Source organism: Heterodontus francisci, chromosome 25 (genome assembly GCF_036365525.1).
Source record: "Heterodontus francisci isolate sHetFra1 chromosome 25, sHetFra1.hap1, whole genome shotgun sequence".
In the NCBI taxonomy this organism is placed as follows: Eukaryota; Metazoa; Chordata; class Chondrichthyes; order Heterodontiformes; family Heterodontidae; genus Heterodontus; species Heterodontus francisci.
Window position 1 is genome coordinate 22,094,854 of NC_090395.1, and position 11,942 is coordinate 22,106,795.

Genomic DNA, 11,942 nt, shown 5'->3' on the forward strand with positions numbered 1-11,942 from the left:
AATAGACTAACAAGCCATTCAGGTCAAGGACAATTAGGAATAGGCACTGATGCTGGCCTAGCCAGCAATACCCATGAATGAGTTTTTTTTACAATTACATCTATTATTACCAGTTACATGATGACTATGTAAGTTATTGTATTACTATATCAGTGAGTTACCATTAGTTAACAAAAATTCATCTCACCTCTGGATCACCCCTGCTAATTGATTGGACTTCCCTGGGACCTCACTTTCTCCTCTCCCCCAGCCTCAGTTGCTCTCTCTCCACACCCTCACTTTCCCCTCACTACCACCCTCGCTTTCGCCTCACCCCCCCCCACCCTTGTCCCTCATTTTCCTCTCTCCCCCACCCTACCTTTCCCCTCTCCCTCAGCCCTTGCTTTCCCCTCACTCTACCCTCGCTTTCCTCCCCCCCACCCCCACTTTCCCCTCAACCCCAGCCTCACTTTCTCCTCACCTCCACCCTCGCTTTCCCCTTTCCCCCACTTTCCCCTCTCCCCTAGCCCTCACTTTCTGCCTCCCCACCGCCCTTGCTTTCCCCTCTTTGCCTGCTCGTGAATGCCCTCCTGTTCTCAGGTCTTCTCACGCAATAATGAAAGAGCAGATAAGGGACCAAGAAGGAGATCTTCTTGTGGAGATAGTGGGCATGGCTGAGGTACTAAATGAGCACTCTGCATCTGTCTTCACTACAGAAGGGGATGCAATGAATGGAGCAGTAATGAAAGAAAAAGGAGCCATATTGGATAGAGTAAAAATAGAAAAGATTTGAAGTCCTCTAAGTAGAAAAGTTACCTCGTCCAGATGTGATGCATCCTAAACTACTGAGGGAAAATAAGAGTGAAAATTGTGGAGTCTCTGATCTGATTCTCCTGAGGGGTGATGTCAGAGGACTGGCACATTGCAGATATTACAATGCTGTTCATAAAAAGGGGAGAGAGATAAACCCAGTAACTAAAGGCCAGTCAGCCTAATCTGGGACAAAATTCATTGACATTTGAAAGTCAGCACGGATTCGTTAAAGGCAAATTTGACTGACCTGATTGAGTTTGTTGATGAAGAAACAAGGGTAGATGAGGGCCATGTGCTGATGTTGTGCATATGAACTTTCAAAAGACCTTTGTCGGCAAAACTGAAGCCCGTGAGAGTAAATTATCAGTGGCTGTCATTGATAAATAAAAATTGGCTGTGGGACAGAAAGGCGGGAATAGTAGTTGTTTTTTGGACTAAAGAGTGCAGTGGAGTTCTCCAGGCATCAGTTTTGAGAACACTGCTCTTTTTGATATATATTAATGAACTGGACTCAGGTCTACAGGGCATAATTTCAAAGTTTGCAATAACACAATAGTAAACAATGAGTAGAATAGTAACGGAGTTCAGAAAGACAGAGTAGTGAAATGGACAGACACATGGCAAATGAAGTATAACACAGAGACTTGTAAAATAATGCATTTTGGTAGGAAGAATGAAACGAGGCAATATAAACTAAATGGTATAATTTTAAATGGTGCTGGAATGGAGAGACCACCGGGTGTATGTGCCCAAGTCTTTGAAGGTGGCAGGATAAGTTGAGAAAGCTGTCAAAAAAGCAAAGAGATCCTTGGCTTTATAAACAGAAGTATAGAGTACAAAAACAAGGAAGTTATAAAAGACAGATTAGGCCTCAGCTGGAGTATTGTGACCTGTTCTGGGCATCACACTTTTGGAAGGATGTCAAGACTTTCGAGAGTTTGCGGAGGAGATTTACAAGAATGGTTCCAGGAATGAGGGACTTCAGTTACGTAGAGAGACTGAAGAAGCTGGGGTTGTTCTTTGTGGAGCAGATAAGGTGTTCAAAATCATGATGCGCTTTGATAGAGTAAATAAGAAGAAAGTATTTCTAGTGGCAGAAGGGTTGTTAACTGGAGGACACAGATTTAAGGTGATTGGCAACAGAAGCAGAGGGGACTGTGTTCAGTTTTGTTCTCCCTACCTAAGGCAGGACAGACTTGCCCAGGCGGGAGTGCAGCGAAAGTTCATTACACTGATTCCTGGGATGAGGGGATTGTCCTATGAGGTAAGATTGAGTGGACTAGGCCTATATTCCCCAGAGTTTAGAAGAATGAGAGGTGATCTCATTGAAACATATAACATTCTTTAGGGGCTTGGCAGGGTAGATGCTGGGAGGATGTTTCCCCTGGCTGGAGAGTCTAGAAGTAGGGGTCACAGTCTCAGATTAAGGGATTGGCCGGTTAGAACTGCAACAAGAAAATGTCTTCACTCAAAGAGTTGTGACTCTTTCAAATTCTTTACCGCTGTGGATGCTCCGTCATTGAGTATATTCCAGACAGAGATTGATCGATTTTTAGATACCAAGGGAATTGAAGGATTTGGGGATAGTGTGGGAGGGTGTAGCTGAGTTGGATGATCAGCCATGATCTTATTGAATGATGGAGTAGGCTTGTGGGACAGAATAGACCACTTCTGCTCCAGATTCTTATGTTCCTACAACATGAGGAATTTTTATTTTTACACAGCAAGTTGTTATGATCTGGAACGCGCTGCCTGAAAGGGCGGTGGAAGCAGATTCAATAGTAACCTTCAAATGGGAATTGGATAAAAACTTGAAAGGAAAAAATGTGCTGAACTCTGGGGAAAGAGCAGGGGAGTGGGGACTTGTTGGATAACTCTATCTAAGAGCTGGCACAGGCACACTGGGCCGAATGGCCTCCTCCTGCATCAATCGATGATCCTATGAACAGCTGTTGGCAAAAAACCACAAGCAAAGGTATTCCTCAATAAAAATTTTATAAGGTGCAGACAATAACATTTACAGCTGTCACATGATCAATATCCAACTACAGTTTACAACCCAACATGCTACAGGATCAAAGGTCCAAGACAGTGTTATCATCAATACCCGGAGTGGTTAATTCCAAGTTGTGCGGCTTAAAACCATTTAGATAATATTAATATTTGAAATATTCTGCTAATAAATATGTTGAGTCTATATTTATAAACAATGAATACACGTCGAATACTCCCTGATGGATAGCTGGACAGAACAGTCTGCATTTATCATGTCCAGACCAGCAGCAATTAGACTCCTCCACTCTTTCTCTACAATCTCCCTCACACGCTCACTCTCTCTCATTCCCTCACATACTCCCTTTCTCTTATCCCCGACACACTCCTTCTCCCTCCCCCATACTCCCTCCCCCATACTCCCTCTCACACTCCCTCTCTCTCCCTCACACGCACCCTCTCTCTCTCTCCCTCACACACTCCCTCTCGCTCCCTCCCTCACACACTCCCTCCGTCACGCAATCTCCCTCTCCCTCCCTCACACACACTCCCTCTCTCTCCCTCATACACACTCGCTCTCCCACTCTCCCTCACACACATTCTCTCTCCCACTCTCCCTCACACACTCCCTCTCTCCCTCACACACTCCCTTGCTCTCCCTCTCTCCCTCACACACTCCCTCTCTCTCCCTCACACACTCCCTCTCTCATTCCCTCACAAACTCTTTCTCTCACATATCCTAGCCCACATGGTCCATTCACACATCCTCTTTCTCCTTTTACATGATATGAAAGTGTGACATCTGTGCCCACTATCGACACTCAGAGGATGACGTAGTACAGCAGTTATAAGTGCAGCAGCTTATCCGGCCTGAAACACGCTAGTGCCACATGGCCCAGGGCCCAAGCAGTTCAGGCCTGCACGAGTTAGCTCTGTCAGGACCTTGGAACAGTTCATCTCACTACATAACCCTTTAACTGTTAATGGGCTCTTGCTCTGAGAGACTGTTTCCGCAGCTCCTGGTTTCCATGGTTACAGAAGGCTGGACACACATAGCAGACCTGGTGAGAGTACTGTAGGCCAAAGAGATGCCATGTGTGGTACTTCAGTTCAGAAGACAGGGAGGGGTCTATCAGTCAGATTAAACACTAATAAACTGGCAGATTGTCCCAGTATCAGAACAAAGAATCATAATTCTACAGGGCAGCCGTCCGGCCACAGAGACCCAGCGTTTCCCAGGGATCGTGAAGAGGAAGCAAGGCCACAATCCATCCAGTGACATCACATCCAGTTAGCATTACGGTTTGGACTCAGAGTCCGAGGGCCCAGACCTTCTCTTTAGTGCGTAGAAATCTACAGGCGGAAACAGAGAGGAGTGGTTAGCAGTTGACTACGACAGAACTGGGTAATAAATTGCTTTATCTGGGTAGAACAAGACATTAAATGGTTATGAGGGGGTGCATTGGATTTCAGGCTGGATCTGCCCCAGGAGTTTAGTGTCAATCAGCTCACACACAAAATGTCACTTACAGTTAGGAACTTAAGGAAAAAGGGGAGGCTGTTCAGCCCCTTGGCCCTGCTCTGCCATTTCAATTAGATTATGGTTGAACTGTAGCAGACTGCTCCAATTGTCCCTCTGCCTACCCCACATCCCCAACCCACTTCCCTGAAGATGCTGCCTTGTGTGAGGGCAAAGGTCCCATGGGTGTGGCCATGGTACTTCAGTTCAGGAGACAGGGAGGTGTCTGTCAGTCAGATTAGTCACTAATAAACTGGCAGATTGTCCAGTAACAGAACAAATTCTGCAGGGCAGCTGTCCAGCCACAGAGTCCCAGTGATTCCAAGGGAATGCGAAGAGGAAGAAAGGCCACAATCCATCCAGTGACATCACCTCCATTCGGCCTGATAGTTTGGATTCAAAACCCGAGGGCCTGAACCAGTGTGTAGAATGTCCAGACAGAACAAGAAGGAAGGTAATGTGACCATAGGGGGATGGATTTGGGGGGGAAGGAGTTGGGACACATCCAAGCCCAATCTGCTCTTCATTTGTTATCCACAGACACACAGCAGGACGTGCTGGGCTGTAAGCATCCCCCTCAGAATCGACACTTTGACCCTGTGACCTTCCCGTCTGCGGGACTTAGTACCACAATGGGCAGTTTATCTAACCAGCGAGCCCCATCAGGCACTTTGAAACAGGTTGTAAAAGTGCATTAGTGGAATTGTTAGGCGGGGAGGGGAGTAATCACAGGAACAGGAGGAAGCCATTCGGCCCCTCAAGCCTATTCTGCCATTCCATTAGATCATGGCTGATCTGTACCTCAACTCCATTTTCCCATCTTTGCTCCATCTTTCTTCATATTCTAAAATCTATCCAACTCAGTCTTAAGTGCTGCGATTGACTTCAGGCATCTCCTTTTCTGGGGTTCTGGGAAAGAATGCCTTAGAATCATGGAACCATAGAAAGTTTACGATACTTGGCCCATTGTGCCTGCAACAGCTGATAAAATCAGCCACCCAACCTACTTCCACCTTCCAGCATTTGGTCCATAGCTCTGCAGATTACAGCACTTCAGGTGCACATCTGGGCATGTTTTAAATCAGATGAGGGTTTTGCCTCTACCACCCTTACAGGCAGTGCGTTCCAACCCCTATCACCCTCTGGGTGAAAAAACCTTTCCTCATCTCCCCTCTAATCCTTCTACCAATCACTTTAAATCTATGCCCCTCGTCACTGACCTCTCTGCTAAGGTGAATAGACCTTTCACCTGCGCCCCCCCCCACCCCCCACCCCCTCTATCCAGGCCCCTCAAAATTTTGTACATTTCAATCAGATCTCCCCTCAGCCTTCTCTGTTCCCAGCAGAACAACCCCAGCCTATCCAATCTTTCCTCATAGCTGCATTTTTCCAGTCCTGTCAACATCCTCATAAATCTCCTCTGTACCCTCTCGAGTGCAATTACATCCTTTCTATAATGAGGTCACCAGAACTGCACACAGTACTCAAGTTGCAGCCTAAATGATGTTTTATATACTTCCTGCATAACCTTTCTATCTTATATTCTATGTCTCAACTAATAAAGGAAAGGATTCGATATGTCTTCGTAACCACCTTATCAACCTGTCCTGCTACCTTCATGGATCTATGTACATACACTCCAAGGTCCCTCACTTCCTCTGCACCTCTCAGTATTTTCCCATTTATTATGCATTCCTTTGCCTTGTTTGACCTCCAAATGTATAACCTCACACTTCTCTGGCTTAAATTCCATTTGCCACTTTCTGCCCACTTGATATCTTCCTGCGGTCTACAGCTATTCTCTTGGCTATCAACCACACAGCCAATCTTTGTGTTGTCTGCAAACCTCTTGATCATTCCACTAGATTTATGTCCAAATCATTAATACATACCACAAAAAACAGGGGACCCAGTAATGAGCCCTGCGGAACCTCATTGGAAATACCCATCAACAACTAATCTTTGTTTCCTGCCACTGAGCCAATTTTGTATCCACCTTGCTACATTTCCCTGGATCCCATGGGTTTTTTTTTTATCCAGTCTGCCATTTGGGATCTTGTCAAAAGCCTTTTTAAAATCTATGTAGACCACATCAACTGAAATACCCTCATCAATCCTCCTTGCTACTTCCTTAAAAAATTTAATCAAGTCAGTCAGACATGACCTTCCCTTAACAAATCCATGCTGATTATCATTGATTAACATGTGCCTTTCGAAGTGACAGTTTATCCTGTCTCCCAGAATTAATTCCAATAAGTTACCCACTACTGAGGTTAGACTCACTGGCCTGTAATTATTCATTCTATCCCTGGCTCCCTTTTTAAACAGAGGTACAATGTTAGTAGTCCTCCAATCCTCCAGCACCACACCTGTATCCAGTGAGGACTGGAAAATGATGGTCAGACCTTCCACTATTTCCTCTCTTGCTTCTTTTAAAAGCCTAGCATACATTTCATCCGCCCTGATGATTTATCAACTTTCAAGGATGCTAATCCCATTAATACTTCCTTTCTCCCTATGTTTATCACATCCAATACTTCACACTCTTCCTCCTTAACTAGAATATCTGTATCGTCCCCCCCTTTTGTGAAGACAGACTCAAAGTATTCATTAAGAACCATACCATATCTTCCGCCCCTACACATAGGTTACCTTTTTGGTCTTTTCTGGGCCCTACTCTCTCCTTAGTTACCCTCTTACTCTTAATGTATTGATAAAACATCTTTGGGTTCTCTTGGATTTTGCTTGCTAATATTCTTTGCTTTCCTAATTTCTTTTTAGATTTCACCCCTCCACTTTCTACACTCCTCTCGGCTCTCAGTAGTATTGAGTTCTCGGTGTCAGACATAAGCCTTTTCTGCCTTAACCTACCCTGTAAGCTACTTGACATCAAGGAAGCTCTAGATTTGGCCATCCCATCCTTTCTCTCTGTTGGAACATATTTACTCTGAACCCCTTGAATCCTGTCTTTGAATGCCTCCCACTGCTCTGACACTGATTTACCTTCCAGTAGCTGTTTCCGGTCCAGTTTTGCTAAATCACTCCTCAGTTTAGTAAAATTAGCCTTGCCCCAATTGAGAATTCTAATTCCTATTCTATCTCTGTCCTTTTCCATAATTATGTTAAAACTGACTGAATTATGATCACTACAACCAAAATACTCTCCCACTGCCACTCTTTCCATCTGCCCAGCTTCATTTCCTAAAACTAAATCTAAAACTGTGGCCTCTCTTAGACTTGCTACATACTGGACAAAAAAGTTCTCCTGAATATACCTTAAGAATTCTGTTCCCTCCATTCCTTTCACACTAAAACTATCCCAGTTAATATTGGGGTTGTTAAAATCCCCTACTATTACTTGGGTTGGGAGTCTGTCATGGGTCTTTATCTTGACAGCGAGGAGGAGGAAGTTGTAGAACATTTTTGGAGTGGGTATTTGGCACAGCGGTGTCGGTAAGCTCCCTCGGGTGACGCCCTCCCCAGGGTTTTTGCGGAGTCACTCCTACCTGTGATGACAGTTTGCTTCCTCTTGCGGCTATGACGTTTCTGTGGTGGGTTTGAATCCTGCCGTGGTGACACCTTCTCCTCCACAGCCTCGCCTCTCAGCCCCAGCGGGTTCAGGAGACGCCTTCGCAGGACTCCGTACACGGAGGTTCTGTAGAATTGTGGGATGTCCTGACTCGATACCGCCTCCCACTGGAGGGCTCCCTGCACAGGCCGCTCCTCCTCAAAGTCAAAGGCCCATCTGTTCCTGGCTGCCTCCAGCCCGCTCCTCAGCTCACTCTGGAGCTCAGCTTGCACCTGTTGTCGATTGACTGGGCCAAAGAGACTCCGACAAACCTTCCCAGGCTTCCCACCCACTGCTCGCCACACATCAAAGGGGAGAAATGTTGCTTCATCCTGAAAATCACAAGGTCAAATATTCATGCACACCTCACACACTGACTATAAAACCATTAAATATACAGGCACTGGGCCATGCTGGGCAGTGAGCCAGGCTGCTGGTCTGTGCCGGAGAGTGAGTCAGGCTGCTGGTCTGTGCTGGGCAGTGAGTCAGTCTGCTGGTCTGTGCTGGGGAGTGAGCCAGGCTGCTGGTCTGTGCTGGGCAGTGAGTCAGACTGCTGGTCTGTGCTGGGCAGTGAGCCAGGCTGCTGGTCTGTGCTGGGCAGTGAGCCAGGCTGCTGGTCTGTGCCTGACAGTGAGTCAGTCTGCTGGTCTGTGCTGGGCAGTGAGTCAGTCTGCTGGTCTGTGCTGGGGAGTGAGCCAGGCTGCTGGTCTGTGCTGGGCAGTGAGTCAGACTGCTGGTCTGTGCTGGGCAGTGAGCCAGGCTGCTGGTCTGTGCTGGGCAGAGTCAGGCTGCTGGTCTGTGCTGGGCAATGAGTCAGGCTGCTGGTCTGTGCCGGGCAGTGAGCCAGGCTGCTGGTCTGTGTCGGGCAGTGAGCCAGGCTACTGGTCTGTGCTGGGCAGTGAGCCAGGCTGCTGGTCTGTGCCGGACAGTGAGTCAGGCTGCTGGTCTGTGCTGGGCAGTGAGTCAGGCTGCTGGTCTGTGCTGGGCAGTGAGCCAGGCTGCTGGTCTGTGCTGGGCAGTGAGTCAGGCTGCTGGTCTGTGCTGGGCAATGAGCCAGGCTGCTGGTCTGTGCCGGGCAGTGAGTCAGTCTGCTGGTCTGTGCTGGGGAGTGAGCCAGGCTGCTGGTCTGTGCTGGGCAGTGAGTCAGGCTGCTGGTCTGTGCTGGGCAATGAGCCAGGCTGCTGGTCTGTGCCGGCAGTGAGTCAGTCTGCTGCTCTGTGCTGGGCAATGAGCCAGGCTGCTGGTCTGTGCCGGGCAGTGAGTCAGTCTGCTGGTCTGTGCTGGGGAGTGAGCCAGGCTGCTGGTCTGTGCCGGGCAGTGAGTCAGGCTGCTGGTCTGTGCTGGGCAATGAGCCAGGCTGCTGGTCTGTGCCGGGCAGTGAGTAAGTCTGCTGGTCTGTGCTGGGGAGTGAGCCAGGCTGCTGGTCTGTGCTGGACAGTGAGCCACCGATGGGGCTTCCATGTTTTTCCAAATGATGTACTGGAGTGTGGACAGTACGAATACAGAATGGGTGCTGAGAGCATGGTTTTAATTTAGATCAGAAATGGTGCTCAATATTAATACACAGGAAAAATGGGACTGATTTTAAATCAGGATTTTGGTGTTCAGTTTACATCAGAAATGACAGTGCATGAGCTGGAACTTGGAGCCAACCTGTGCCAGCTCATTGTCTGTAACAAAGAGCCAGGGTTTCACTTTCAACCAGTCAACAGCTGATGTGTAAAGAGAAAGTAACCCTAGAGTGAGTGAGCAAGATAAACTGAAAATGGAACTGACAGAGAGAAAGAGGAAGAGAGACATTGACAACGAGAGATAGAGAGAGATACACACAGACCAACAGAGAGTGACATTGATGGAGACAGACAGAGAGAGAGAGAGAGAGAGAGAGAGCGCAACTGGCAAAATTGCTGTTGCTGACAACCCAGTTAAGCAAATGAGTTTGAGCAGAATGACAGGACAATGAGTCAGACCCCACCCTGCAACAACCCCAAGTGCTGCTCAATGGAACTGGATCCGATCTGATCAGATACATTGATGTAAGAACACTGCACTTCATCATAGATGGACTCCAATTTAAAGAGAGCACGCTTACAGTTAGTTAAAAAGAGCAGGTTCCCTCACCAGGGAAAGTGACAGAGAAATCAGTGGATAACAGAGGGAACAGCAAGTGTACAGTATACATCCCCATTCCCCAACCCCATTCCAGCACTGTCCCCATCCCACTCGATTCCCAAATCCATCCAGCTCTGTCAGGGCAATAAACACAGAGCTTCCTCAGTCAATAGTCTGTGAATTGTGAAGTCCTGCTCTCTACATTGTCCCATCGCCCTCTCCTTTACTGAACAGGTCCTGACTTGTTCTCTGCAATCCTTTAAAACCAGACCTTAGCAGAACTAATGAAATGCCCGACTAACCAGCCAACTGATGTTCTTCGGGTTTTATTTCAGTGACAGTAAGTGTGACACAGATATAACCAGGGGCTGAGATCAGCTGGAGTGATAGAGTGAGGTAGGTAGGGGGTGAGGTGGGTAAGGGGTGAGATGGGGTGAGGTGAGTAGGGGGTGAGAGATGGTCAAGGGGTTAGTGAGCAGCTGCTGAAGGGTGCATGAACTTTGTTCTGTGACTGGGCAGAATACAGGAAGTGGCTGAGTCACCTCCCCAAGTGAAAGCTTTGCCCGGACATGTTTCAATAAACTCAGGGACAAGACTAGACATGTCAGCACAAGCCAGTAAGCACCCCATCTCTCATAACAGCTCAGATCAAAGCAACCAGCTCTTCTCCATCCATCCAAACTTCTGTCTGCAATCTCCCTGTATCTCTGAACCAGTCCCATTCCCAAATAAAGCTCTCACTCCAGGTGGGCAGATAGCACTCTGAATCCTCCCCTGACACAACCAGACCCTGGCAGACGAGACAGCGGAGGGACCCTGAGCTGATGGGATCGGACTGTGCTGGGACCGGACTGTGCTGGGATCGGACTGTGCTGGGACCGGACTGTGCTGGGATTCAGTGGCTCGCTGTGTCAGGGATCAGTGCAGGGGATGCGCGTTCTCAATCAGGAAGGGACAGAGATTGGAACTGGAGAGCGGGGTAAACATACGGAGATGGTCCAAAAGATTGCGGAGGTTGAAACCCAAACTGTTTTTAAATAAATAAATTAAAGTAGTTCGTGGTTGAAAATTATTTTAAATTTATCCCAATTTATTTTCTTTACGTTTCTAACCGATCCAGTTAATCTTCTCGCCTTTAACCCGTATCCTTATTGCTATTAAATACACTCACCATGCCAACACAGAAGTAAATCCCGGGTGATATGCCAAGAACAACCTGTGCCGAGCTGAGACGCGTTTGTTCTGTGCAGGGAGCTGTCAAACCCCAGGACAGCCTTTCTGGGAAACACAGCCGGTGACTTCAGCATGTTGCATAATACTGTAGATCATATGATATGTGAGCTCCGCCCACATAGAGAGGGGAGGAGAGCAGAGCAGGAAATAAACACACAGTCAGATCAGCTGGGACCAGGGAATTTGCTCTGTGTCAGGGAGAAACAGCCCAGACAGCTCCCAGGAGTAGTGATCTGGAGTGGGGACACTCTTCAGTCCCAGTGCCCGGTGCTTCTCACTCCTGTAGCTGATTGCATGTATTGCTACAGCCAAACCAGCCAGAGCGACTGGAGCCTCCGCCCAAAAACAAACCACTCCGCTCCAAACAAGGTTACAGGAGTGATGCACAGGACGGGAATTAGGGAGAGGGGGCAGTTGTACTCCTCATCGGGAGCTGGGACAAATTCCCATCCCTCTGGAGTGAAAAGAAAGAAGGACTTGCATTTCTATAGCCTCTTGCACGACCTCAGGATGTTCCCAAAACGCTCTGTAGCCAATTAAAGTATTTTTGGTGTGTAATGCAGGAAACGTATTTCTACACAGCAAGATCCCACAAACAGGAATGTGAGAAATGACCAGATAATCTGTTTTAGGTGCTGATTGAGAGATAAATATCGACCAGGAATAACTCCCCTACTCTTCCAATAGTGCCATGGAATCTTTTATATGCACCTGAGAGAGCAGACA

General features: G+C 47.5%; 1 protein-coding gene across 1 annotated transcript; it reads right to left on the reverse strand.

The window, feature by feature from the left end:
* Positions 1 to 2,776: 2,776 nt before the first annotated feature.
* LOC137384058 (cyclin-dependent kinase inhibitor 1-like) lies at positions 2,777 to 11,283 on the reverse strand. The gene is made up of 3 exons (XM_068057621.1): positions 11,155 to 11,283; positions 7,810 to 8,203; positions 2,777 to 4,137 (listed from the first exon to the last, which is right to left on the reverse strand). The coding sequence occupies exons 1-3, from the start codon at positions 11,155 to 11,157 to the stop codon at positions 4,082 to 4,084; spliced, it is 453 nt and encodes a 150-aa protein (XP_067913722.1). The 5' UTR covers positions 11,158 to 11,283; the 3' UTR covers positions 2,777 to 4,081.
* Between the last annotated feature and the right edge of the window lie 659 nt (positions 11,284 to 11,942).